This window comes from Actinia tenebrosa, unplaced genomic scaffold, assembly GCF_029948245.1.
Source record: "Actinia tenebrosa isolate PJP-AT-01 unplaced genomic scaffold, QUT_ActTen_1.0 PGA_scaffold5__44_contigs__length_20552954, whole genome shotgun sequence".
Lineage (NCBI taxonomy): Eukaryota > Metazoa > Cnidaria > Anthozoa > Actiniaria > Actiniidae > Actinia > Actinia tenebrosa.
The window spans coordinates 19,175,536-19,203,528 of NW_028292582.1; the positions used below are offsets into that span (position 1 = coordinate 19,175,536).

Sequence of the window (27,993 nt, forward strand, 5' to 3'; positions counted from 1 at the left end):
CACTCTGTGAAACCACTGTTGATTCCCCCCACCCACCCCCCCTCCCTTTCTTTTTTAGTTGATTAAGTCTCGTTATAGCCGTCATTTTTTTGGTTACTTCATTAATTCAGTATTTATTTTTTCTTTTTGTGTCTGTCTGTCTAACTGCTCGTCCGTCGGCTGCCTTTTTGTCTGTCTGTCCGTCCAGCCGTTCTTCCGGCCGTCCCTCTACCTTTCTGTCTGTTAATCTGTCGATCTGTTTAAATTTGCAAAATCCTAAACTTTAAACTTTAAAGTAGTAAGATTATATACTTGCTACAGGTAAATTACAAAATTCAGATAATCAAACGTTACAATAGAAAAAAAACATATGTAAAAAGCCATTATATAAAATATCAGTTACTGACTTCATGTACCGTACAAAATCAAAGTCCATGACTTCAAGATCCCTGAATTCCCCTTCCCATATTTATTATCGTCTCTAGAATGCTTATAATGATGAAATAGTTCATGTTTTGGAGCACGTTTTGAGAGTCGTCTTCGTTCTAGCCTGTGAAACCCATCGCCATCATCGTCTTGATTTTCGTCATAATCATCTGAGTCTTCCCTCGACCCTTCAATAAAACGATCACCATCAGAATACGCCTTCCTTTCACTTCCGTCTTTCATCTACAGCCTCTCTCATATCTTTACGAATTTCATCTTCTATGAATTTCAGATCATCAACATTTCTTTGTCGAATATCGTCTTTAACTCGTTGGAGAAACCGCGTTCCAGTTGGACTGTCGTCTCTGAATTTCTCCAGACGCGCCACTTGTTTTTCAAGTGCACTTTCCAACGCTTTAAAATCTTTATTAGCGAATTGATCAAGTGGTTCCAAATCGCTAATATCTATCTTTATACCCTGGTTACTTGGAGTAGGACCTATATCCTGTTCAACTGGCCTATCAGGGACATTCTCGTTTAAGGGCCTTTTTTGTTCTGGCTGCGAGAGTCCCTCCTTCAGAGAGAGCGTAACAGGGGACATTTTGTTGTTTAATTGATGTTTGTAAGCTTTTTGATTTCTTGTCCTGTATGGACCCCATACTCATATTGGACCTATCAGGGACACTTTGGTCCTTTGGGTCTGAAGTGTTGAAGGGCCTCAATTTTGTGACCTGCGCGATAACCTGTTTTGAGGTTCCTTCAGGTGAACCCGGGTACTTTCCAGTACTCAAAAGGTACGCAAGCTTGTCTTCATCATTGAGCGGCTGCATTTTAGCCGTAGGGGAATTGCTTGAAATTTGAAAGTCATGGGTTCCCTGTGGTTGAGGAATTCCTCCTGTATCATCATCAGCCTTCACGTCCTCAAAAGCGTTGTTCAGTTCTTCTGTTGATTGGCTCATCATACCATCGTTGGCCTGCCCTGTGATTTGACATTTTATTGCAAAGCTATTTCCGTCATCGCAGTCGGTCCCCTCTTGAATTACAACACCACTTGAACCGCTAAACCCGCTGCTTTCATCTGGCACCTCTTCGCCTCCACTCTCAACAGCTTTACCTTGACTTCCGTTTCCTGCAATTTTATTTCCGGTTCCGATAATTTCATTTCCGGTCGCCTTTGGCGCTTGGGTTTTTAGGTCGGATGCGTTTAACTTCCTTACTTCAGCAAACCGATTCTTTACAGCATCATAGAAGATTATGGGTATTTCTTCTTGACGGAATGCTTCGTTTCCAATTCCAACGTTACTCAATGTGTCATAAATTGTTTCTCCTTTGAAGTCATCTAAATGATTTCCGGTTGTATTCCTTTCGCTTGAGTTACCTCTACTTAACCCATCTCTAATTAAATTAATTCCGAAGGATTGACTTCCGGTATCGTTACTTCCGTTAAACGCACTTCCGGTTGCATTACTTCTAGTAAACTCACTTCCTGTATTAGAATTTCTTCTATCATCAAGTGTCAAATTCTTCAGCATACTAGTGCTGTTATCATTACTGTATGGTTTTGCATCCGTTAATATATCAATCCTCTCGTCAAAGTGTTCCAACGAGTTATCAATAGCTTTTCCTTTGTGAGGCATAGACTTTATAGAGTTCAATAAATTTATATAAATGTTATCATCATTTTTGGCCTTATTCTGGCCACCTTGTACTTCTCCAGGGATTCCTACAGGAGCGTTTTGTAGTTCTGTATTCTGTCTTGCCGCTTCTAGCACTTTTACCTCTTTTGAAGGTATTCGAAATGGTTCCATCCCCAAATCATGCGTTAAGTTTTTTACTTCATTGTTCTGTGTAATCACCTCAGGGACTTGTAACATTTTGCTTACACTAATTTGTTGGCCTCGAAATTTGTGGAAACTGATTTCCCTAGCTGATCCCAATTGAATTGTGTGATTACTTTTTTTATTTTCATCCTTTGCCAGTCTTTCTTTATTTGTTTCTTTCGCCAATTTCATCTTGATGTCCACTTCACCCATGAAGCCTTGATATCGTTTTGGTAAAACGATTCTTGAAGCGCTGACTTTGAAATAAGGCTCCATGATAGCCTGTATCGCTATCTTCGCTTCGAGAGGGGTTCGACCTTTAGGAATCTCTACACTCCCTTCTGCCATTAATGATTTTCCTTCGCCTTGGACCTGTCCCTTATCCTTGCGATGCTTGCGTTGTTTGTTCGGTGTATATCTATATTTTTTGTGTCCTTTGTGTTTATAGTATTTATGTATTTTTTTGCTGTTCATTTTCCTGCCAGTTTTCTTAGCATTTTCTTTATTCTCCAAGTCTTTATGCTTGTTAGTTTCAGTTTTGTAGCTTTTTAGTGTTTTCTTTTTCGTCCAATGTTTGTTTTTCTTTTTCGTTCCATGTTTGCTACTTTTGTGTTTGTACTGCGCATGCCCAGACTTGTTACCCACAAAACCTTTCGCACCGTGGTGCCTGTCCTTTTTCCTCCTAGCCAGTTCAGTAAACTTATTACCCTTGACTAACTCCCCCATAGTATTCTCCATTCCCTTAAGAATATGATCCTGAGATGAATAATTTCCGGGGGGTGCCTGTTTGATGTTGTCGTATTCCTTAATCTTATTTGAATCCCAAGGTCCTTGTTTCTCAGCGTCGTCCATAACTACTCGAGTCACGTCTTCGAAGTCGCCTTGTTTGGCTTTGATCACGTGGTGTTCACGTGTGTTTCTGTCGTTGTCTGTCACAATCAAAGTCCATGTTCCTCTGGGGTCCTCACCCCAGAAGTGGACGGTCATGAAAACCCAGTCCTGAAAATACAGAGGTTAGTCTTTCACTGTCATTGTCGCAATTACGTAAGTGCGCTATGTGTCAGAATGTATTGAAAGGCTTCTTACCACAGGCATCCCAAACACGTATAAAAATATGCCAATCAAACTTTAGAATATCTGGCAAAGTTTCACGACACAAGTTATTCAATAAGAAGTGAAAGATATAAACTAAACAACGCGCTTTGGGCGTTCCCAACACAGTGCGGGGTTCCTGTACTATAACATTACCGTGAGTCCTTGCGTCGAGTGGTCGTTCCTTCTCGTCTTCAGCAGCTCACTTCTTGTTTCTGATGGAGAAATAAGAGTGACACTGAGATGCCCCCGATGGCGATGCTCCAGCGAGATCTTCACCTGCACGTGTTCTAGTTTACGTATCTCTGACGTAGTACCGACGCAGGATGACGTGTTGGATGACACAATCAAGTTCCCGGATGATGGGATATTCCTAAAGAAATTACAAGAAAGAATTTGTCAAAAAAGGATTTTTAGTTTTTTCGCTGATTGATAGCACTTGACGGGCAGTGTTTGCCTGTCATTTTAGGGGGTTAAGCTTCACGAATTTGCAACGACCCCTGTGATTGGTTAGGTTTAGGGGCGGGGTTGGGGAAAGGTCCGGAGGGAACACAATGGCATTGTTTTCTATTGTCTTACACATGTGTTCCCTCCAATAGGATCACATCTTGCAAATTCGTGAAGGACGACCCCTTTTAGGCTGTTATTAATCGTTAGCGTTATTCATTTAATTAATCTCGGTTGCGCATAATAAACCGCCTCACCTCGGAGTATCGTGTTCCTTGCTGTAACATACTCTCTGCTTAGGCACATTTTCCCAGGATTTTGCTTTTTTTATCATCCTCATTGCATCCAGTTTCCCGAACCCAAACTTGTGATTGTATTCTTTTCCCGCACCATTTTTCTTCCATCCTTCGTCTAAAGGGCTCGTCTTCTGCGATGTTTCCACTATGATGTGCTGTACGTCTCTCCACGTTAGATTTGGACTGAAAACATTAACATAAAAAGTTAAATTGGAGGGGGGGGGGGGGGTAAAAGACAAATGGGCATGCACAGTAGCATTATTTTGCCGCTGTTCAAAAGCAATAAGCTGCAGTTTTTAAATGGCATGCTTTCTACCTAAGATCTGTCTGGTTGAGGTTAGATTGAATAAATTGTCATTAATTCTAAACATAATCTGACTAATCTTGTTCAGGCATTCCTATTTTGTTCACGGCACACCAGGCAGTGTGTGGCAATTTACCTCTGCACCATCTCAACGACAAAGGTTTTGTACCATCACGTGACGGCAGCCATGTTAGATGGCAGGAACAGTGCAATCGTTTTTATGAGAAAGAATTCAAATCCCAATCATTGTTCTGCCATTCAATCACTGGCAGCCCAAGCTGTATTGTGGGCGTGGGCACTTGATGGTGCAAGACCTCTATTCTTAGTTTACTAGTAAAGCTACATACTTTGCCTCGAGCACCAGCGCCAGCACTCCAGAGGCCAGTGGTGCAGCAGACGAGGTTCCCTTGAACGTCTTTGTGCATTTGTGATCGAGACCCGTTGTTACCTGTCACAAAGAAGACCATTTACGTAAGAGACTGGAGCTAGTTTGACCGAGCTGACTGGGGCGAGCTTGATCGAGCTGATTGAGCCAAGAATTTCGGGTGCGCATTCAACCCTGGGAAGGAGGTGTATACTCACGATATTGTTTTCTTCTGCTTCACGATGCGAAGCTCCGGAGAATGTGACGGCTAAGGTGGACGCACATGTCTCGGTGTAGTACGTGGAGAGACCATGGTCACTGATAGCACCTATAGATATGGTGTAGATACTAGTGGTATAGCCGTCACAATTACAGTCATCGTCTGTCAGTCCTCCATTACCAGTAGCCCACACAAAGATGTTTCCCCTACCTCCACGACCCTAAGAGATGGTAAAGAGAATTTCGTAATCAGGATGAACCGGTCAAACAGGTTTGATATTGAGTTATTTGTAAAAGGTATTGACGAAGAAACCAGGGTAGCAGAAACCCAGTTAAACCTGTTAATCTAGCAAAAGGTACTTTGTAAGCCAAATAAGTTTGTTAAAATTGCCACAACAGTATTGACTTAATAATAGTTTTAATTTAAAAATTGTGAAGTTACAAGTTAACCCTACTAATAAGTAAGCCTGTCACCCACCATGGGCGGATCCAGTCAAGGGGGGGGGGGGGGGGATAATTGAGTTTCTTCCGTCAACACTACGGAAAACAATTAAAAATGCATCTAATTCTTCAGTTTTGTTTTGTTTTTTTTCTGAAGGGGGGCTTCAGACCTACTAATCCTGTGAAACTAGCTTTATTTTTCAATCCACTTAAACCTGTCAAGGTAGTTAGCTTTGTCAAACTTGTTACACATGAAAAACTAGTACTAAAGAGACTAAAGAAAATCCTACTAAATCAAAGTTACACGCAGAAGTCAAACCAGTAATAGAATATTTCAACAGATATACCCTCTCAGCTCCAATTTGCAGTGCCTTGCTCGCGAGGAAGCCTGGCTTCCCGAATCTTTTCCCGTCATCCTTCGGTCCCCAACAGCAAGTATAAATATCGATGTAGTTTGAATGATAGCTGAGAGAACTTCCTTCAACTGTATCGGTGGCCTTGCCGTCCAGCATTCGTATTCCTAAAGAGAAAGTCGAGAACATTGCCGATATAATAGCTAAGATATATAGCTTGCGCTGATTAGGTCATATGTCTGATTTTCACTAGCAAAGCAAGCACAAACGCAAGCGTAACTATCAATTTTCCTTTTGCGCTTGCGCTCATTCTCGTGTAGTAGTAAAATACCAAGTTTTATAGATGGTTAAAAGAAGAATAAAAAGCTGACTACAGGTAGCCCATTTGCTACTACATAATTTCTCAGATAAAATACAGGAAGCCCATGAGGTAGAATTCTTAAATAAAACACAGGAGTCCCAGTGCAGCACTATTTGCCATTTTTATTGACTTGTCAACCAACATGGCATCCACGTCTTTTGTCACCTTTTGTTCTCATTGGAAGTGATGCACGCCACCTATTGGTGGATTATAGCTAGAGTAATGTATGCTAGCACTTACCACCGATGCTCGCGTTAAAAGAGACTCCAACCCCACATATCCCATTATTTGCTTCGGCTGCAACCTCTCCTGCACACTTCGTTCCATGGCTTACGAAAAAAATAAACAATTTTGGTTACCAATGGTAACATAAATGTAAAAATACGCAGCATCATTATTTGCATAAAACTTGGACCCGGCGTGCTTTAGGAACCAAAAAACTGGTCCACAGTCTCTCTCGTTTTCGTCGCCATCTTGAAAATATTGAAACGAGAGAGACTGTGGACCAGTTTTTTGGCTCCCAAAGCACGCCGGGTCCAAGTTTTCGGGACCCATAAGTCCTTTCGGTCATTGAACCTTTACAGTCTCTAAGCGTGGAGACGGAACGGACGAGCTATAGACTGTGGAAGAGTCTATACAAAGTCCTTAGTTCATACTTACCAGTTCAAAGGGTCCTTTGACCGCGGTTTGGGGTCTGGGTCGAAATCATTGAAGTCAAAACTTGCATCCGGGTCCTATGAATATAGAGGCGGGGAAAAGACTTAATTATGCTTACAAATGGAGAAAAAAGGATTTTTTAAATTTCTCAGTAATGCAAAATTTTATGGACGCAGTCCTGCGCATGCGCAACATCGAGGTAAGAGCTTGTACTCTCGTTTCCAGACCCTATGTTTTCATGGTCGAAACCTCGAAAAATTGCTCTTTTTTAACGAATTTGATTTGCTGAATCTGCATACAAAAAATTACGGATAAGGAGCGACATCCATCTCATGGCAACAAATTCAGCCTCCTTCCCCCTCCCTCCCCGATTTCCTTCCAGGATTATTAGCAATACTTACGTAATTTCTCTTAAGGTCAGGGTGGGTGTGGTCAACCCCGTCGTCCAATATAGACACTACAATTCCTTTCCCTGAATACCCTTGGCCCCACGCGGGCAGCACGTTAATGTCGAGTCCCGGAGGACCCGAGGACTGGCCGATATTTTGCTGGAAGAAATTAGAAATACATTTTGAAAAATTAGCTTGATTATCGAGCGCGGCTTACATTTTTAGTGTCACACTTGTCAAATATCCGTCACGCTGTTATAGATGATCCTTATGTGACGTCACAGCGGCCATGTTGGAGCAACAAACAATACATTTTCTATCCTAGGGGAATTGAACTCTATTTTTATGTAGATACTGCAGAACGTTTCTATTGTTTGGTACATTAATATGGCTGTCTTGTCTCGTGAGTGAAAACGCTCCATTTGTGACTACCGAGCAAGACATCTAGTGACGTCAGTAGTGCGTGCGGAATTATCGTTAGAAAAAACAGTCTAGTTTTTTGTTTCGGCCCTCAGGCCGAAACAGTCACTACATTCGGTTTGCCGGCCCATAATAGTCTTCGTGCGTGTCATTTAGCTGTCAGAGTTTTGGACCTAATCCAATCACATGCAATGGGAAAATGTAAAACATTTCACCATGCGGAGTACTTCGGAGAGTTGCGGTGACTCTTCTCTGAGGTAGTTGTGTAGACTATATTATGGCCTTTCGCATGACGCCATTTTTTGGAAAAAAATATATTATTGATTAACCCTACAACAATGCGTATTTTATTCCTAAGTCAGTATCTAGGTCCAAGTCGCCAAGTAGGTAAGTTATTGAAAAGTTATCCAAAAGCTTTTGTGATTGTGCGGCAAATTAGGGCAATTTGCCAGTCTCAGCTGCCTGTGAGCATAAGTTGAGAAAACTGGTGAGTTTATCTGTGTAACTAACAGTTGATGCATATATATTTTGTGAAGCAAGCTTCCGATATGTTGTAGCTTCGTGCGCATCTGAGGACATGTTTTTGGTATCAGCTATTATTTAAACTAGGTCCTATAAACAAACAGTGCGTACTTTACAACTTTAAAGATAGAAGTCTGAAATCATCAGTTTTCATTTATTAATACTCTGATTTAAAGTATTAATTTCTTGGATTCGGTAATATTTTTGAAGCACCAAAAGATGTAAATTTGAGTAGATTGGTGACGGCGCACTGGTCGAAGACACGGCCTTGTATCTTTTCGTTCGAATTGAGACTTTCGCATTTTCTTCAAGCTACGATATAAGAGCTAAATACATTTACCATAAATGTCAAAGAGCAGAATGAAGGTTTAAAAAGTATCCTACATTCAACATAGCGCGTACAGTAATGCTCATGTGCCAAAATATTTTGCACCAAGTACTTTGCTCTCTGCGATATACTCAATCATTGTTTATATCTATTGTCGGATCTCTCATTCGTTCGGCGAGACGTTATATGTATGTAAGTTGCCCTGTTTTCCCCAAAAAACTACGATGTTTCAAAACAAGAACCACTAAAATCTCAAAAAAACTTAATTACGATGTGTTTCGTCCAAGAGAATTTTATAACAAATGTTTCCATCGAAATTTGCGTAAGACTTTGCAACGTTAAAGCGTACCGCGAGATCGCTCTTGTCTGCCATTTTCAAAATACAGGAGACCCAATCATTACCACAGCAAGACCAAAATTCTTTATTCAGCAATGCCACACAATAAATAGATAACGGGCCGAAACATCATCGCTTTCGAAGCGATATAGGCTTGTTGTTGTTATATGCGAGTGGATCGTATTACTCTCTTAAAAGATAAAAGACATAAGAACGTATAGTCTGTTAGGATAACTTATTCCTTTTTATTTATTTTTATTTTCGTATTTCATATTCATTCTTGTAATCAGATTATTTTATTTCTTTTATTTGTAGAAAACCTATCTATCTATCTATCCAGTTGTGTACCTTCGAAGATACTTAGCTTAGATCGATTCAGAGCTATCAAGTGTTTGAATCAGTGTATTATTTTGGATTGAGTTTAATCAGCTGTACCAGTTATCCACTAATGTGATTGGAGTCACTCCATTGTCTGACAAATAAAAGTTATTCAATGGACTAGTCATGGTGGATACGAACAGAAAAATGTCACGCGGAAATTTTCTCAAAAACTTGAAAGGCTGTCACGCAATAAGTGAAAAGAATCTTACCAAATACCACTGATCTTTAAAAAATGGGTCTTGTATTGTGACGGCCATGTCACGCTTGTCGCGCTCAGTGTATTCGTGCTCGGGGGAAATATTACGTTTACTGCGTTCAAGAACTCTTTGCTGCTTTACCCATTTGACCTGATAAAAAAAAGATTTTTTTCCTGTGAACTTTGCCTGTCTCCGGTCTTCCTCATCTCCCCTTCCCCCACTCCCCTTATCTCCCTCCCCCCCCCCCCCCCCCTCCCCCACCTAACTCACCGACAAACCCACTATAAATGAAGTAAAAGACACAATTCTTTTGGTATCATTTGAACAGGATTGAATATTTTTCTATAATCAAACCAAAATAATGCCTATTTATTTTACAAATTCCTTTCTTTTTGCTTAAGAATGTTATATCTTCATGTGGGCTTCCTGTGGTTTCTTAGTCAATCATCTACATAAGACAAAGCTGAGAACGAAACAACCAATCAAATGACCTCAACTGTCACATGATATTCACTAGAATCACAGGTGACCATCAAAACACTGAAAATACTGAGATTTTTCAAAGATTTTTGAAGAAAATGAAGGGAAAAATCACTCAATAAAGTTCTCCATGTCATAAGAATTAGATATATTCATACTTGAAAAGAGTTGCTTTTGTGTTTTTCAATCGTTGCCACGCTACGATGCGTTATTGATGAGCGTTCGACGGTGGGCGTGGACGAGTTGAGTCACGGGGCTGCTGACTTCATTATATACCTCACTCTCTCTCTCTCTCTTTCTCTATCGAAGTCATACAGCTGTTAATCGCTTCTCTGGGCATTTATTCAAGTCTCAATATGGCAACTTCAGGAGTAAAGTGCGTTCCCGAGGTACTAGACATTTTTCAAAAGCTATCAACCAAGCATGTTTACCGCTATATCACCTTTCAAGCTCAACGAAGATCAGACTAATATCGTGGTCGACAAGACTGGAGAGCCAGATAAAACCTTTGACGATTTAAAAAATGATCTCCCAAAAGACAAGTGCAGATATGCCGTATTTGATTTGAAGTTCTTTACCAAGGAACAGCAACAAAGAGAAAAAGTGATCTTCATTAGCCATAGTCCTGATAATCATGCAGATGGAAAGGAGAAGATGGTGTACAGTTCAAGCAAGAAAGCTCTTCTAGATAAACTTGGATCGGGAGCCATTCATGCAAAATTTCACTTTGGAGATCACTCTGACATAGATCTTGATGAAATTACCCAAGAAATGAGGACAAAATTCAAGTAATTTGGTCTGTACTGCGCCAGAATAATCAGTAACTTTACAGGATCGGAGTTACAATACTGTCACGATATTTTTGGATACTTCTGGAGTTTAGGTCTTTATTAGTAGTGGACATTCAAATTCAAAGAACTTTAGATACTTTGCACAAACCCTTATTCAAATTAATTCTCAGGACAGCCTTGGTGTTCAGATTTGCTTTTCGGGTGTTTTACGGCGCTAAATAAGTTTGTTTTTGGTTAAATAAAATCATTTAAAAAATTCAGAATCATTTTGCTTCCAAATATTTGCATAATCGCTAGCCATACTTTTGATTAGAATTGTTAGAGGTCAAACTCGCTGCCTAATTAGAGTTTACCAATTTCTCCGTTTACTATCAGGACAGAAATCATAACTTTATTCCAAGGTTGATTTTTATTATTCTACAAACTGAACTTAGAATGAACTTTTGATCATGAAGACTACTGCAATTTGTTGCCTGGAGCAGATCAAGTCTTGTCCAAGCGTGCGGAAACTACTGATGAAATTTTTTGAAAGATTCGTTTATCAGGAGTAATTAAATTGTACTACTAGAATGGATGTATTATGCTTTTTTTAGAATAAATTGGATGTTACTATAGAAGGTTTTTCAATTTTGAGTCTTGTTTCCTGCGAGCAGAATCTGAGAGAAAGAACGCTTGGGTTCGACAGAAAATAGCTTCGGTGTGAACATAGTTAATAACAAACTATGGTGTGAATAAGTGTTTACAAAGCCTGGGCCGCTTTGATGTCGTTGGGTTAAAAAGGAAATAAAAGCTATGAATATTTTACATCCTAATAAGATTTTCTTTTATTACTCAAATAAGGGATAGGTCGTGATCTCATCTCTTGGTCTAGAAATTTCCTAGGAAGCGTCACATTCTAAATATTATAACCGGAGCCAAAACAACGACGTAAGTCTGCGAAGCACATTTATTTTGTGCAATACACCGTATCCTTATGAATCCTATTATGCTCAGTCTAGAGAATCAAAAATCTAACATACTGCACAAATAAACTCTAAAACAACCGGCTTACCATTGTTACACGTACTGATAATATACGGACAGAGCAGAGGGCATGTTTCTCGATATTTTGACCAAATATGGTCTTTCTTCGTAAGTATGCTTAATTTACATGTTAATGAGCAAACAGCATCCAATCCTCTAGACATTATCCATGTCTATATTTGGAGTTAAAAACCGTCGCTAAGTATGGTGTGACATATAGTATATTTTACCAGAAATAAATCGAGAAATCGCGACTTTCACTTACCAAATAGTTAGTTTTTATATCAAACGACATTTTGGTTTTCAAATTTAGTTCCAGTTTTTGATTTGGTACGATATATCCCGAAACAAATCTTGTGTTTTATTGCTATTGTTTCCTATGATTTCGAAACACGCGGAAACGAAGGATTTATTTCCGGGGTCACGTGTTTATAGAGGGAGAGAACGAACGAGAAGAGAACGAAAGTTTCTAAAAATATGATGCTGCGTGACAGTCACGCAAGCAACGTTACAACATTTCCACAGGCAACCCAAGCTTTGTTTTTGGAAGAGTAATACTGTAAGCAGAAAAAATCATATTTACCCATAGGCATGGCAAATATTGAGCTACTTAAAAAAGGACTGTTGATCTTTATTAAAGACCCATTGCCACTTACCGTGATGCATCACAATTTGTTTACATTTTGAATCGTGTCACCACTGAAAAAACAATTCCAACCTTTTGAATAAACTTAATGTGACGTTATTATTCAATATATGAATCTTTGAATTTCATGGACCACGAAATTCATCTGTGACCGCGGTGCATCACGGTAAGTGGCAATGGGTCTTTAAAGATTTGTTTAAAATTGAAATATATACATATACATGATTGCCAAAAATGAGTGCGCGGGCCGCCCGTGGCTGATCCAGGGCTGGATCAATTACCGTTGGTTCGGCGAGCAAGAGTTCAGTGTGATCATCATCGAAACTTCGTTTATTCCTTCCTTTGATCGAGTCTTTTACGAAGTGAAAATACCCTGGTAGACTACCAATCTGAAAATTTCATTGTTAAAGTATTAGATAATATTAATTTCAAAGGACTTTAAGAGGGAGGGGGGGTTCATTTTTGCAAATTTATTTCTTAATTGGACAGCATGGAGTCCTATTACATATACAAATCTCATGAGTTAGTACCATACTTTTATTTATTTATTTCAAAAAAGATAAAAAATCCAAGGTAGCAGCCGGTGGGGGGTTTATTTGCACCCAATGAACCCCCCTATATCCGCCACAGACTGGAAAGCAAAGAAATTGGGTATTATACAAAGGAGGGGAACACTCTCGACCCCAGAGCCTCATTCACGTACACTGAGCTCGGTTCCGTTCCCTACCAAGGTCTGGCAATTCGACGAGCATGCGCAGTAAGAATAACAGGGCTCTTGTGTCAAGAGTGAAAAAGAGAAAAGAAAAATATTGATTAAAAGGGATGAATGCATGAACGAACGAGAGAAACGTAAACTACTTGTTTCAGGGTTTGATCTGTGAGTTAGTCATGCCCTGACTTAGATCAGCCCAGTGGTTCTAGTGTTTTAGGGTTCGTGGGTTAGCCGTGCCCAGACTTAGATCAGCCCAGAAGTCGTTTGACAGGGTTCTGTGAGTTTCCCATGCCCGTTCCATCGACCAGAGGTTGTTTCAGGGTTCGATAAAATGTCAAGGTTTTACTCCAAACAGTCGCTTAATGGGTTTGTGCTATCATTTGGTGTTTATATGATATACAAATTAACAAGAAAACGTAATTGTCTCTTGGTATAAATTCCCGTTGTTTATAGAAGATTTTTAAAACTCCCAGCTCGTTTCACACACAACTTTGAAAATAGAAGGAAACGATTGAATAACAACAGAAGCGAACCAAAAAATAAAAACAGTGAGTTCTTGTTCTGTGAAGACCGCTCACGACACCGCGAATCTGACCAATGACCCGACATGTAAAAAAACGTATAAACAAACCGGTGCTTTTTGTAAATAAATTGTCAAAAATCCCAAATAATGAAAACTAAAATAGCCGGATTATAATCATAAAGAACTTTAAAATTTTCTATGAGTTTTACTAAATGTTGGGTCAAAATCTTATCTATATTTTGGGTTGAGTTTGAAATCGTTTAATTCAATGCTACGGTTTTATTCACTGACTCGAACGTCCTTACCTGCCCGAGGTTCGTGAACCCATATTTGTTCGCCAGCTCGTTGACGCTATCCAGATCATCTTCATCCACATGAACGGCCCAAGAATTTGTGTAATGAATCTGATCGCTTTCTTCATTCGCCCCAGCGAGACTCAGAAATATGAGAGAGACAACTTGGGCTATGGCCGCACGCATTTCTAAACCTAACACATGGGACTGACGGATACTCCTTAATCGCTGTTACTGCAGCATAGTTAAGTTTGGTACTTAAGAAGTCATATTCTATTCTTACACGATACGGTGGGATCGAGGCCTCGATTTCATGCTGCACTTGAATGGCTTTCCATTCTAGCTCCTATAAAAGTGATTTATTCAAATTTTTCAAATAATTTGGTAAGATTTTTGTGCAAAAAAATTGCCCTGTTAATCAATGCTAGCTTTATACAATAAGTAATTTTTTAAAATTTCCGGGATAATGTATATATATATATATGAAATATTTTTGAATTTAAGGGAGGTGAAAGAGGGCGGTAAAACTACGAGATCTTTCAAGTGGAAGAAATGTGAAATAGCTACTTAAAGTTAAAAATTAAATCACCATCGAAGGAAACTAAATTATCACCTAAAATACACGATTCGAAAAATACCTAAAACACTTCATATACTTTTGCAAATATTTGTTTTTAAGTTATACCTGTGAAAATCCTAGCGGTTTTGAGAAAATTATCAACAAACAAAAAATGACACTTTTTAAGCATTCGGAGAAGGATGTTATTGTACGCATCAATGATGCGATAATCAGGTTGGATAGATGGAAACACCGTTCCGTGACGGCCTGACCAACCTCTCGATAGGGTACGTGAAAAAGTGATTCTTTAATTAACTTAGTTAAAGCGTTTTTCTGCTACCTCTATAGACTCCTTGCACTGAGGAGTCCCCCGTCTTTTCTTATGCAAAAAATTCTATTGCTTTGTCCCCCAGAACAAATCCTCTTTGGACTCAGTGCAAGGGGTCTACATATTAGGCGTCTGTTCTTATGGTTTTAGAAGTGAAAGAAATACTAAATCAAAAGATGGTAAATTTGATTGGAGGGAAATTAGAACGCGCTCTGGTTAACTAGAGCTGATAAAGTCGGGCTGAACGCAATAATGGAAGCCAAGAAAAGAGAATTCGGCGCGTCTGGAAGGTTGGGCCGAAGAAACATAAAAATCTTTCGCTTTTTTATATATGATTCTTAAATTAAGTGTTTATTATTCTAATCATTGTTTGTTTGTGTTTTTCAATGAGTAGTTTTCTTATTCTCTGATTCCACAATTCTTTATAGACGGGTGCGAGCTAGCGTGCGACAATTTGTGAAGTACTCGTTACAAACTGTTTTGGTGCGTGAAGCGTAGAGCGTGATATTTTTGAAAGTGGATGGTGTCAAGGGAAAAATGAAGCGTTTAACCAGGTTAATTGATCAATTCAGGGGTAACTAAATGTATGCATGAGGATAATTGAGACTTTTTTGAGAAAATTCCTCTTTTGAAAGTAAAAAGATATGACACCAAGAGAGAAACAGGAAAAAAAGGTATAAGGAACTGAAAGCGATTCTTGATGACAATAGGAACCTTAAGCACGACGTAATTCCGCAAACCTCAAACTGCAGTTCGACGTCAGGCGTTTTCCGCCAAACTTTCGACATGTAGAAAGGCGTCATAACGAAGTTGCTGCAGGAAGAGCAGCCATATTGAATTTCATTGATAATGAGTGTTTATCCGCGTGCTTGCGAGCGTGTTTTTGGGCTTGATCCCTAGAGGTAAACATGATGCTAAAGGTCTCTAATTTGTTTCACCGCCACGATACGTTGAAAACATGTTTCCTCAGTTCTTTTGAATTCAAGTGGCTGTCACAGATATTTTGCAAAAACGTGTCCCTAATTTGCTTCATCAATTATATTTATCAATTGGATAATTATCTTTGCACAAGCTACAGATAATGACTGAATTAGTAATGTGCACAATTTCATAGTAATAAGAGAAAGGATAAAAGCTTACAAGCATTTAAAAATTGACAAAAAATAAATGAAATAGCGGCTAGTCATATCTTGGTCTGTTAATTTCTCATACAAATCTTTCTATCACAAAACACTGTATGTATATACGCTGTATTACAACACGAATCAGAAACTACCCATGAGCTTTTATGGTAACGTGATGATGGTGGGAAACAATGCAGTCTCAAAGTTCTCATCAGTTTTGGCTTTGGTTTTAATGGCTTTGAAAGTGAAAGTCAATGAAGAGGGGGCGGGAGAGGGGTGGGGGTCTTGACGTAACTCCTGGAATACTCTCCCGGTCTTATACCAGCAAATATCAAAGAGTACCTTGCCGAGTTTGCGAGGAAAACTGGTAACGAGTATGACGCGCGTGGAATCATGAGGCTGGTTTAGGGACGCTATTCGCCTTTTTCGTTTTATAAAGGTCTTAGTTTACTCGAGAAGGCCAATGATTGGATCTGTTCCAATCTCGTACCTAGAGCCTGCGTTTCTTCTGGCCTACGGCGCAGAACGAGGGCTCTGGCATAATCCACTTTTTGAGACCAGGATTTCTTGGACTTCCGGTATAAGAGCCCAAAGACTTGCCAAGATAAAAAAATATGTTACCGATTTCCAATTTTTACTTTTTTTATTTCTATTTTTTACTTTGATTTTTACTTTGATTTAATTTTTACTTTGATTTCTTTCATTGGTTATATTTCGATCACTTTCCTAAGATTGCGAATGCGCCAAAATGGATTACTGCCAGAGCCTTCGTTCTTCGTCGCTGGCCAGATAAAACACAGGCTCTGGGTACGATATCGGATCTGTTCGATCTGTTCTGCACAAAAATGAATGGGACTCGTTATTTAATATATCATGGTATTAATTACAACGCATATATCAAAAAATAAACTAAATAAATATTTAAATACTTTCATCATTTATTAGCGTTAATCATGTCATCATTTCATTATATCAAAATCACTTGTCGAAATAAGTGCGCGATTAGTCGGTTCTTTTTACAAAAATAAATGAAAATTTATCAAGAGCTGCGCATGCTCTCTTTGTTTGCTGTCCATTTTCAGCATTTTGAGAAGCAAATTGTTTTTTAGAAGGGAACATATTTTTTTTGAAATTTTTGTTCCATGAATATGATTCTCTTAGTGACAGCAGCCATCTTTGAAAGTAACCAGGCCTTAGCACGATAACACGTCACCACGAGCTGGCCGAGCCTGCGTTGCTCTTGGTCTGCGCCAAGAAATGTTGCATGGTCTATCTGTACCAGAAGTGGAAATTGTTTTTAGCGGTTTTTATTGTTTTGAGCATTTTTATCGTTTTATGAAAGAAACAAAAAGAAAGACGGGAACTATCATCTCGTGGCGGAGATCAAAAGGACCGCGGGCTTAAGGGACAGAAAGATGGCTGCCAGACTTTTAAAGACTATATATGGGCGTTAGTGAAAGAAATTATGACGTTATATATGACGTCATAATGTTGTCATGGAAACACCGAGTACTTCGAGAGGTTTTTAGCTTTAACTTCTGTGAGATCACAAGTGGACTTCAAATTTAAACTGGCGCCTGCGCAGTGGGGTAGAATCACATTTGATATCCCATAAGGTTTGTGCTTGTCATTTGATGTATATAGAAAAGACGTGGTATGTTGTTTGGGACCTCCGTAGTACTCTAGGAGTGAAACACTGGAGTCGTATTTTGAGAGTGATGATATGTTTGGAAAACTGGTGATCATAAGTCGAGAACAGCGCTAGCGTCGTCCTCATCCCCGTCTTCGCTATCCTCTGATTTTTCCGAACCTTCAGGTCCCGTCCCATAAAATGTCAACCTCCATTCTAGTAAAACTCCAGAACTAACTCGTCCGCTTTCCGGGTTAAGTCCCGGGACAAATTCTTCCTGGAATCCGTTGTTTACTTGTACACGTTGTGAACCAGTCTCCTCGGCAGTAATTTGGACCTTCTGTCGTTCAAATTTCGGGTCAGCTTTTTTCTTTCCGAACGACAACGAACTAGTCTTGAGAGTGTTCGGCTCGTTCTCGTTATACGAATAGCGGTCGTATCCATATACTTGATTACTGTCATCGCTATTGTCATTGTTACCGTTAATTACATTTCTATCGACACCGTTCTCGGTTGCTTGTTTTCGTTCGTTGCTTTCGATAGTATCGACGGAGTCGTAAGGATAGTACGCAGCGTACGGATTGCCTCCCATTAAACCTTGTGTCATGGCGTCTGTTAATGAGGGGTCAAGCATTTCTTGTTGGTACTGTGGCACGTAGTAAGCTCCTTGATACGCTAAATTAAATCAATAAAGTTAAACAGAAGTTTGCAAATGAAAAAAAAAATGGCTTGCATTCCTTCTCATGAGATTAAAGAAACAAAAAGCACGCCAAAAGAGCCCAGGACAAACATTTTCTTTAGTCATTTAACCAGCGACGGTTATGACGTCACATATTGGAAAGCAATGTGACGTCATAGTCGTCTCATCGGAACACTATGTAGGGATCTTTTCATACATCCACTAGTCATTAATGCACTTTTGCCGTTCACTAGGACACTTATATATTCTGCTAGAACAATACGGTATCTTTCCCCACTATCAAAGTCTCCCTCTGGTATCTCTCGACTTAATATTCTTCGCGCTGTCTCTCTCTTTCGACCTCTCTCTCCCGATTTACACGTGTGAATATGCAAAATAAGCTCCTTGTCTGTTACGTCATGATCTCGCACACCCTCGTTAGCAATTCTTGGCAAAGAATCGCAAACAAGGAAGACTCTGCTAGCAGGGAAACTGTTCCTCCCCAATTCCTATCAATCGGAAAAAAATATACCACCTCTCCCTTTTGGGTCTATCAGTTGTACTTACCCATCATAAGATCCGTTTGATCAACAGTTCCATTACTATTTCTGTCAGTAAACCACCTCTTTGTCACGGTAGGCACCTTGTCCTTCTTCACCCCTTCAGGGTAGGGTGCGTCGAATGGTTTCTTCTTCTTTGCACCATTTTTCTGGGCCTCAAGTTCCTGAGTCTTTTTTTCGTCATCGATGACCTGAGAAAAAAAATCGGGCCATTATATTATTTGGAATAGATATTTCAAACGACAGCATGGTCGATGAAAACTCGGAAATTGCCGAGTAGTCGTACGGAAATGACGTCAAATGAATAGTACCTCTTCCTCCAGGTCTTCCACATCCGCTTCCTGTTTGCTGGTGTCATGTTGAACATAACCATTAGGATCAACCCCTTTATTCAACATCGGAAGGTTGTCCGTCACATTCATCACCCACTCCCCCTTGGGATTCTCGCCCCAGTTATGCACGGTCATGAACGTCCAGTCGTGCAAACCATTCTTAGATTCGTCATAGCGACGGGTCGAGAGCATCTCGTTTCTAGTCCCACTCGGAGAGAACAGGTCGATGCTGACGTCACCACGACGACGATGCTGGAAACTAACAGTAAGTGTCACGTGTTCGATTTTGGAGATCATTTTATCGGTTCCGCTGCATGCGATCGTGTCGATTGTGATTGACAGAGTCCCACCTGTTGGGATTTCCCTGCAAGATTAAGGTAGCGGTACACGTTAGTGTTACTAAGCAACAACTTTAAAATAGGTTGCCAAGTAACTTACTGTTGAGTGCTGCTGGATGGTCCGTGGCAAATTCGTTGTAGAGGAACGTTTTTCCAGATTTTTGCTTTCTTGACCATAGCATCTGCATCCAATCTGTAAAGAAATCGATATTGGAATTTGAAATTCTATTAATTACGCTTCACACGTAACGTGTGGTTAGAGAAACAGATGGAAAGCGCACTGCGCATGCTTGGAATTTCGGCGGGAATTTCTCGTCAGTTTACGAATATTAAGACCATTGGAGATTTACCGGCGTTTGTATTATGTCAATTTCTCTCGTATTATTTGGCCAGGGAAATAAAAAAACTTAATTGATGTGTTTAGGAAAAAATAAGCAATAACTTTTCACGAACGGCCTTAACTTTAAAGATTTACGAAACTGTGGTCTTTTGTACGACGCGTCTACGAATTTCCCGCCGAACTTCCGAGCATGCGCAATGCGTTTTTCACTTGTCGTTAGAAACAAACGTCACGCAACAGGTCACGCCATTCCACGTGACCTGGACACAAGCAGCTAAAATAGCGAGCAGAAAGTTTAAAGAAGCTGGGGTTTTGGTTGGACTACTCGCCTTCCAAAACCAAACTTGTGGTTGAAGTGGTATCCAGCACCGTTTTTCATCCAACCTTCATCGACTGGGCTCGTGACTTGAGCTGTTTCTACCACGATATGTTGCACGTCACGCCATGACAGGTTAGGACTGAAATACATGGGAAATATTTCAATATTTCATGCTTGTGTTGAGCTTATTTTCTTTATATTTTAAACTGAAATCCTACATCTTTTATTGTGATGGGGGGAAAGCCAATGGCATTTAACATTGAATACTGTATAAAAACATTGGGGTTCTAGAATGACTTGAAATATAAAAGGCAAATATTTGTTTTTCAATTTTTAATACCCTTCTTCCCTACCAAAAAATAAGGAATAGATGTTTATGATTGCTTAATACTCCATATTACATTTCCGTTCCGAATAATAGTTCCAAGTTGAGGTTGGAGTTGCCACCCATGACAAACTATAGTTTAGCTCTGCAAGGAAACACCAACCTTGACTTGAAACATAGCTAAACTATGCTTGGAACTATTATTCGTTGTCACTGAAAGGAAACTGTAAAGTGGAGTATTGGCTTTCTCTACTTCAATACATAATAAGGTTTTTCCCATTTCAGTCCACATGCCATTCTCTAGAGTATGATTTCTTTGTTCAACGGTTGTGCATGAGAAGTCAAATGAGTATGGATACAAATCAAATGAAGAATCCTATTCTCAAGAGAATGGGAAGTGGTCTGGAATGGGAAAACATTAGACCCAAGATAAGGGGTTCAATCTATTTATACTTGTATTTAAAGCACACAAAAAAACATTTGGCTATAGTTTTATATTCAATCAAATTGCTTACTTTGCTTCCAAGACCAGAGCAAACATGCCAGCAGCTAAGGGTGCTGCAGATGATGTCCCTTTGAACTCCTCGGTGCACTTATGATGAAGATCAGTGGTTACCTACAACCATTTGAAAAGGTATGACATGAAAATAAAAGTGGTTATAAAGCTTTTGTTGGGCTGCCTGTGTATTCCATAACCACAGGGAATTTAAATATTCCTCTAATGAAATCAATGGTAAAATCTATTTGGGATGGATGGATCTTGTTGTAAACTGTTTACAAATATTGTCCTTTTCCACTGAGAGAGATATTACGTGACCGTCCAAGAATTGTTTTGATGCGTGAAAAAATAAAACTGTGTAGAAAAAGAAAACTGCCAACATCGATATAAATAGTCAAAAAAAAAAAAAAAAAATCACAATGGTGTTGAAATGTCTGAGTTGGGTTTGCAGAATATTAAGAATAGCAGTAAATTTTCACAAGTTATGTCTCTATCAGCATCTAGCAATGATGAACAGTAGTAACTGTAGGAACATGTGAATTTTTTTGTGAGATCAACTCACCATCTTGTTCTCCTCTCGCTCTCTGTGTGAGCCACCATTGAATGTAACAGCAAGTGTTGATGAGCACAGTTCAGTATAGTAAGCAGACAAGCCATGATCACCAATGCAGCCTATAGATATGGTGTAGATACTAGTGGTATAGCCGTCACAGTTACAGTCATCGTCTGTCAGTCCTCCATTACCAGTAGCCCACACGTAGATGTTCCCTTTACCGCCGCGACCCTGGAAACATCATGAAAAATGAATCTCATTTTATGAAATAACCTGTCAAACCTGTTTTTGCAATTACCCTATTATCTACTCAGTTGTAAAATATGCTTTGTTGGTCACACACAAAGCTTTCAATGTGAGGCTTTGTGCATAATGTTCGACTCAAAAATAGTTTAGTGTAGCATGTAACCTCGTACTGAAAACTTTTTTGTGTGACAAGCAAAGCATATCTCATTATCAGTTAGACGACATGAAAGCACGCGCCCATGGCGACATAGACGCACGAGAGAAAACGTAAAGAATGATTAACAAGCGAAAGAGTGGCACGAGGCGAAGCCGAGTGACACTCTAGCTTGTTAAGAGTTCTTTATATTTTCTCAAGTGCGTCTATATCGCCATGAGCGAGCGCTTTTTTGTCGTCTAACTGATTTATAATATGACCAAAAATCTACAGTGCGACCCATGGGCAAATAGTTCATAGGCATTTCAGCCAATCAGAGCGCGCGTTATATCACCTATCTCGCTCGTGCGCGCGCTATTGACGCCATTGGGTTTGAAAATTTAGAGAAAAAAGGTGAGCATCCGTTGAGATCAGCGTGCGCGAGCGTGCAGCCCATGGGGAAATAGTTCATTGGTTTTTGGCCAATCAGAGCGGGCGTAATAATCTAGTTATATTATAAAACCTGTTTTGACATCAAAACAGAAGTGAAAAAAAAGCAAATAAAAAAAATTAAAATTTGTCATATATATAGAGGGTATTACATGGGTGCACGGAGATACGAAATTTATCTTCGAGTGTTGAAAAGATCTCTCACAAGTGAGCAAAGCGAACGAGTGAGAGATTTTCAACAGGAAAAGATAAATTGCGTATCTCCGCGCGCCCATGTAATATTCTGTTTATTATATAATTATCAATGAAGTACGTTTTGGCTTTTTCAGGCAATTCTTTCAGTGCATTTTTAAATAGCCATCACAATGGTGTCATGTTACTTTCACGTGTGAAGATATCAATTTTTCAGAATAGAGAAAAATAGATATTTCATAGGTAATTATATGATAAAGTCATGTGCCATAGTCATCATGCATAATAACCAGATCAGAGCAGTAACCATGACATCAAACATACAAAAGAATTATAATTTGAGATTAGTACTATGATTGATCACCAAGGTGATGTTGGTAACAAAATTGTGGTTCACATAGTAACCATGAAGTAACCATCTCAGTTGCAGTAGTCATGGCAACCATTCCTGGGATATTATAGTATTGTAGCTACCATATAGTAACAATAGGCCTTACGCACGCGGCAGATTCTAATGCATGTAGCCTCACATTCAAGTGCTTGAGAATAATTTCATGCAGGTCAAACAAAGGTTATTATTCTAATGAGACTAAACATGTCTGCTGCGTGAGTAAGGACCATACTGTATTGCATATCATGTTGCTATGGTAACCATATGGCTTACTCTGAGTGCGCCTTGCATCAGTGCTTCCTGTGCCAGTTTTCCAGGTTTACCAAAAGTCTTCCCATCATCCTTTGGTCCCCAGCAGTTGCTATAAATATCAATGTAAGCTGATTGGAAGCTTAGGGAACTGCCCTCTAGTATGTCTGTTGCCTGGCCGTCTAGCATCCTTACTCCTGTAAAGGGGAAAATCAAATAGAATATTGGAAACATAATTAAAGAATCATCTCTAGGACTTCAGATAGGGGGGTATATTTTCGCCATTTTATGGTTGAAGTAACAAAAATGATATGGTGATCTTGATTATTTAATTAACATGATGATGCTGCTGATATATTATTTTTTCACTATTTTGAGGGCGGGGAGAATTGGCACTTTCACAACCCCTCGGGTCTTTCCTGAAGTAACGTTACATGGATCACAGGTAGCCCAAAAGAACAACATTTTCTATTAATTTCCTGTATCTTCCCTTGTTTTCTACCTTATCAGGGTTTGTCTTGGGGCAATGTTTACCCTTTTCAGACCATGTGTCATTCTCTTGAGAACAAGATTCTTTGTTTGAGTTGTATCTTTATTCATGTGTCTTGATGTGCAACCGTTAAGCAAAGAAATAATACTCTAGGGAATGATGTAGTCTAAAATGGGTGAACATTACACAAACATGAATTAGGTCTATTGACCTTCCTCTTATCTTACCCCCCCTAAATGTTGCAATTATTAATTCAGCAATTTTTGTTAGGTCACTGATAAACTGGTGCATATATCATGGCTTCCTACCTCCGATATTTGCATTAAAGGCCACACCCACTCCACAGATGTCATTAGCAGCTGCAGCAACCTCTCCTGCACACCTGGTACCATGACTACAGAGCAACAAGGACAGGGTGAATAAATGTCTCATGAAGAAGGTGAGATAAGATGAAGCTATTTCAAAGAATAGGTTAGTGAAAGTTTTGTTGTGTCTTACATACCAAGCTTGAAATGTATCATATGTAAATAATGTCTACACAGAAGAGAATATGCTAGAGACAGAAGAAAATATGTTGGAAAAAACTGCTGACAAAGTTTAGGAAAATTCCGTTTTGTTGTGACTTTTCCTTAATTGCATTCATATCTTGGGATCGCCCATAGTGCATTTCAGGTTTGGTATGCAATATGCAAAAAATAGTCCTTGCTTTTGATAGTAGAGGTAAATTTTACCCTAGGTGTCAGAGGTCCTCTCGCTGAAGTACCCATAGAACGTGACTGGAGACCAGTCTCTCACGTTCTAAACCTACGACCGGGAAGCACTGGGGCGAGAGAGCCTCTGAAACCCAGATTAGCTTGTCCTATTTGTTGTTTATAAATACATTATGTTACCAATTATCAGGGTCAGTGTCTCTTGGTTTGGGATCCGCGTCCATGTCGTTAAAGTCGTAACTGGCTTTTTGATCCTGTGAATAAACGGGATAAACGATTTGATGGGCAAAAATCAGACCACGTGTCACTCTCTTGAGTATCATTTCTTTGTTTACCAGTAGATTTATTGATATGGAGTATTCTCAAGTGAATGGCACGTGATCTGTAATATAGGAAAACGTTGCTAGAGCGGCTTACGAGTGGGACACATACGATACTGGTTTAAAGCGCGCACGCGGTACGATATGCCGTAACTTTAAAATGGCTTCCCTAAAAATGGTTATCGTATGAGTGGGATACATACAAGACTAACTTACAGTGCACACACGGTACGATATGCTGTAACTTTAAAATGGCTTCCCTAAAAATGGTTATCGTATGAGTGGGATACGTACGATACTAATTTACGGTGCGCACATGGTATGATATGCTGTAACGTTTAAATGGCTTCCCTAAAAATGGTTATCGTATGAGTGGGATACATACGATACTAACTTACAGTGCGCACATGGTATGATATGCTGTAACGTTTAAATTGCTTTCCTAAAAATGGTTATCGTATGAGTTGGATACATACGATACTAACTTACAGCGCGCACACGGTATGATATACTGTAACATCAAAATGGCTTCCCTTAAGAATGGATTCTGTATAAGTGGGTAACATACGGTACTGATTTACAGCACGTACGCGTTACCGCATGCCGTTAGCATCAAAATGGCTTCCAATTGTCTTCCAGTAATTCATCCAATCAAAACGCGTGGTTACGGCTACGGTAAGATATGGTATACGGCTACTATACCACTACGAATTTGCCGTATCTTCATGTCGTATTCTCATCCGCCATCCCCCCCGGAATGAACTTAAACTTCAAATCAATCCTTACAAAGTTATCTCTCAAGTCAGGGTGGGAATGGTCAACACCGTCGTCCAGGATGCTTATCACGACACCTCTGCCTGTAATATTTTTGTTCCATGCGGGAACCACGTTGATATCCACTCCTGCTGGTCCTGTTGACTGACCGTCATTCATCTATAAAAAAACAAACGACCAAAGATTATGCTTTTACCAAAAATCCTTTGCAAAAGTTACTACCTTAGGAAACAAGGGTAACGTAGCGCGTAAACTAGGGCAACCTACTCGAAATCCTAAATCCACCGCATACAACTCATGAAAAGCCTTAAAGGAAAAGTATGGATACACGTAAAATAATTTTGACATAGAGAGCATTAACAAGGCAAACTGAACAGATTGACTTACCAGATACCATTGATCGTGGAACTTGGGGTCGTGAGGAACGTCGTGTTTACGAGATCTCACCAACACGTGCTGTTGCTCGGCCCATACGACCTGCAAAGATGATGATATCAATAACTTGATGATGATGATAATCATGTTGATGATGGTGATGGTGATAGATGTTGATGGTGATGATGGAGGTGATGGTGTTGGTGATGTTATAGACTAATTAAAGTACTATCATTTTTCCTTCAAACTCACCTCGTCTTCCAACATCAACAGCTTTGTCTTTTCATGTGCGTGAGCATGTCTTCTGTGGCGCTCACCAGGCTTACCAACATGCTTAAAATGATAATATCCCTTTAAAGATCCAACCTGAATCAAAAAATATTTCATTTTTTAATCTCATATTTTTTATTTTAACATTTTCGCCTTTAAATTTGGTGTAACCGCATTGGAATTCCATTCCTTGACACTGAAAGGGTTGCCTATTGTTTTGTTTTCCAATCACAGAACAATTTGAAAGAACAATTATATTGCTACAAAAAATCCAGAAATTTTGCTGTACTTTTTAAAATGAAAGCGTAGAGTAATACCTCATATCACGAAAAACAGACATCTCATATATATATTATCAACATGTGTTGAAAAACTAGAAAAACGTCGGTTACTGGCGGATTATTCAATAGCAAAATATTTATATTTCGTAAATACTTCTCCAGCTCGCGAAATGCCAGGGGAAAAAAGAAATTCCAAGTTCAAAATTTTTGAGCACTGAACTTTATATCTACATAATACTACTTTTGTAAATAAAAGCTAAGTTTTTTAGTACAATATTTTCTTGATATTTTGATATGAAATTATTAAGATTCGACCTCAAATGTTTGTAAACAAATAAGCTAAACTATCTGAGTTATATTCTCAGAAATTCCAAGTAGTGGGGTTTTCCTTTCCGATCGTGCTTCTAAATCTTACTTAATGTTATTTTTGTATGCGAAATAAATATCCTTCAATCTTTAGTTTGTTTATTTTGAAGTTGTTTTTGAAATATAACAGGAAGATTTTTGACTGTAAGTCCAACAATAAACTTTTTCTTTGAGTCTATCAAACTTAAAGCTATTTGGGAAAATAATTGAACTTATCGACAAATAGTCGGAAAAACAATCCAGCAATGTCAAGAAATGTTTATAGTTTGGCTTCACTTAAAACTAAACTCCCGTGAACACAAACAATCAAACACAACCTGCCGAGGACAACTCACCTGACCTAGATTTTCAAAACCATGTTTCTCTGCGAGTCTATCTGCTACTTCAAGTTCTGCTGGATCTAACTGAACTCCCCACGAGTTGGTATACAATAAATTTCCATCCTCGCTTTTTAAGGCGTCTTCAAACTTGTGCAATTGTTCCCATTCTTTACGTGTAAGCTTCGGACCTTTATATCTTGATTTTCTCGTCGATCCGTTACGATTAACTCTAGTCTTAAATTTTCGACCCTCTAGTGAAGATATTTGAAATATGAATAATATTACTAACGTCCAATGTACCCATAACCTAGACTTCATTTTATAGTTTATATATATTATGATAGTAATAAAAAGGGTCTTAAATTTTAGTGTTTTAGAGTCGTCATCATGGGGGGCTACTTAAAAAGTCTGATCTACGTCAAATCTAGCAGGTTAAACTTGACTTCGTCTGTTTTCCTTTCACGGTTCATTTCATATGATTTTTTTGCGGTCATTACTTTAAACTTGCATGCTTTTTAGCCTTAAATGTCTCATGTGGTGTTCCTCAAGGGTCAGTTCTGGGCCCGCGGCTTTTCTTTTTATATGTTAATGACTTCCAAAACTCTTTAAGTGTATTTGATGTCCATCTATTTGTTGATGATATAGGTTCGTATATATAGCAAGCTGAGCGAGAGCTAGAGGTTAATGGATGGAGATTCAGGTCACTGGAAATTCAAAAGGTACTCGATGCATTGAGAAGTTAAAACACAAGCCTTAAAATGGAATTTAGTGACTTTGTCATTGGAAGTGATTTTAGAATTTCTCCCCCTACCTAATACAAGAACTTTCCTGAAATATTCATATTCCGTGATAAAAAGACGGTGTTATGACTTGAACGAGATTGGTACATTTTTTTAAAGCCACTATTCATTTAGCCTGCGTAGCGGCCCAAAAGGGAAGGGAAGGAAGTGGATTGGGACTGGTGAAAGAAGGAGAAGGAGGGAAGAGGAAGGGAGGAGAGGGGGAGTGGGGAGAGCAAGGGAGGAGGGGGGACCCAATC

The 27,993-nt window shown here is 39.2% G+C and overlaps 3 protein-coding genes and 1 long non-coding RNA gene across 4 annotated transcripts; 2 read left to right on the forward strand and 2 right to left on the reverse strand.

Annotated features, from left to right (window-relative positions):
- Window positions 1-90: 90 nt before the first annotated feature.
- Window positions 91-14,039, reverse strand: LOC116290699 (uncharacterized). Its single transcript, XM_089037794.1, is given in 14 exon segments — window positions 91-633; window positions 635-976; window positions 978-3,224; window positions 3,474-3,690; window positions 4,022-4,243; window positions 4,712-4,812; window positions 4,947-5,168; window positions 5,736-5,908; window positions 6,343-6,431; window positions 6,763-6,836; window positions 7,161-7,307; window positions 9,346-9,483; window positions 12,555-12,662; window positions 13,814-14,039. Coding segments are annotated over 14 exon segments (4,500 nt in total). The 5' UTR covers window positions 13,988-14,039; the 3' UTR covers window positions 91-387.
- On the forward strand, window positions 10,092-11,221 carry LOC116290673 (uncharacterized). The gene has a single exon (XM_031697775.2). It carries the CDS (start codon window positions 10,237-10,239, stop codon window positions 10,603-10,605), a length of 369 nt encoding a protein of 122 aa, XP_031553635.2. The 5' UTR covers window positions 10,092-10,236; the 3' UTR covers window positions 10,606-11,221.
- Window positions 14,040-16,732: 2,693 nt separating the features above from the next.
- On the reverse strand, window positions 16,733-27,323 carry LOC116290698 (PC3-like endoprotease variant B). The gene is made up of 14 exons (XM_089038318.1): window positions 26,970-27,323; window positions 25,970-26,083; window positions 25,730-25,819; window positions 25,355-25,501; window positions 24,429-24,502; window positions 23,847-23,932; window positions 23,073-23,245; window positions 21,397-21,618; window positions 20,851-20,951; window positions 20,021-20,149; window positions 19,452-19,544; window positions 18,993-19,377; window positions 18,689-18,872; window positions 16,733-18,117 (listed from the first exon to the last, which is right to left on the reverse strand). The coding sequence occupies exons 1-14, from the start codon at window positions 27,270-27,272 to the stop codon at window positions 17,555-17,557; spliced, it is 2,664 nt and encodes an 887-aa protein (XP_088894444.1). The 5' UTR covers window positions 27,273-27,323; the 3' UTR covers window positions 16,733-17,554.
- Window positions 20,011-24,024, forward strand: LOC148906808 (uncharacterized). Its single transcript, XR_016121400.1, has 3 exons — window positions 20,011-20,142; window positions 20,863-20,969; window positions 23,809-24,024. It is a non-coding gene; the product is annotated as an uncharacterized LOC148906808 (long non-coding RNA).
- Window positions 27,324-27,993: the final 670 nt, after the last annotated feature.

Excerpts from the sequence above, each read along its gene's own strand:
- LOC116290673 (XM_031697775.2), top strand. The coding sequence starts at position 10,237 with ATGTTTACCGCTATATCACCTTTCAAGCTCAACGAAGATCAGACTAAT.
- LOC116290698 (XM_089038318.1), bottom strand. The coding sequence starts at position 27,272 with ATGAAGTCTAGGTTATGGGTACATTGGACGTTAGTAATATTATTCATA. Across the intron at positions 23,246-23,846 it reads CTTTAATGCAAATATCGGAG|GAGTAAGGATGCTAGACGGC; the intron begins GTAGGAAGCCAT and ends TCCCCTTTACAG. Across the intron at positions 19,378-19,451 it reads CCATCCAGCAGCACTCAACA|GGAAATCCCAACAGGTGGGA; the intron begins GTAAGTTACTTG and ends TTAATCTTGCAG.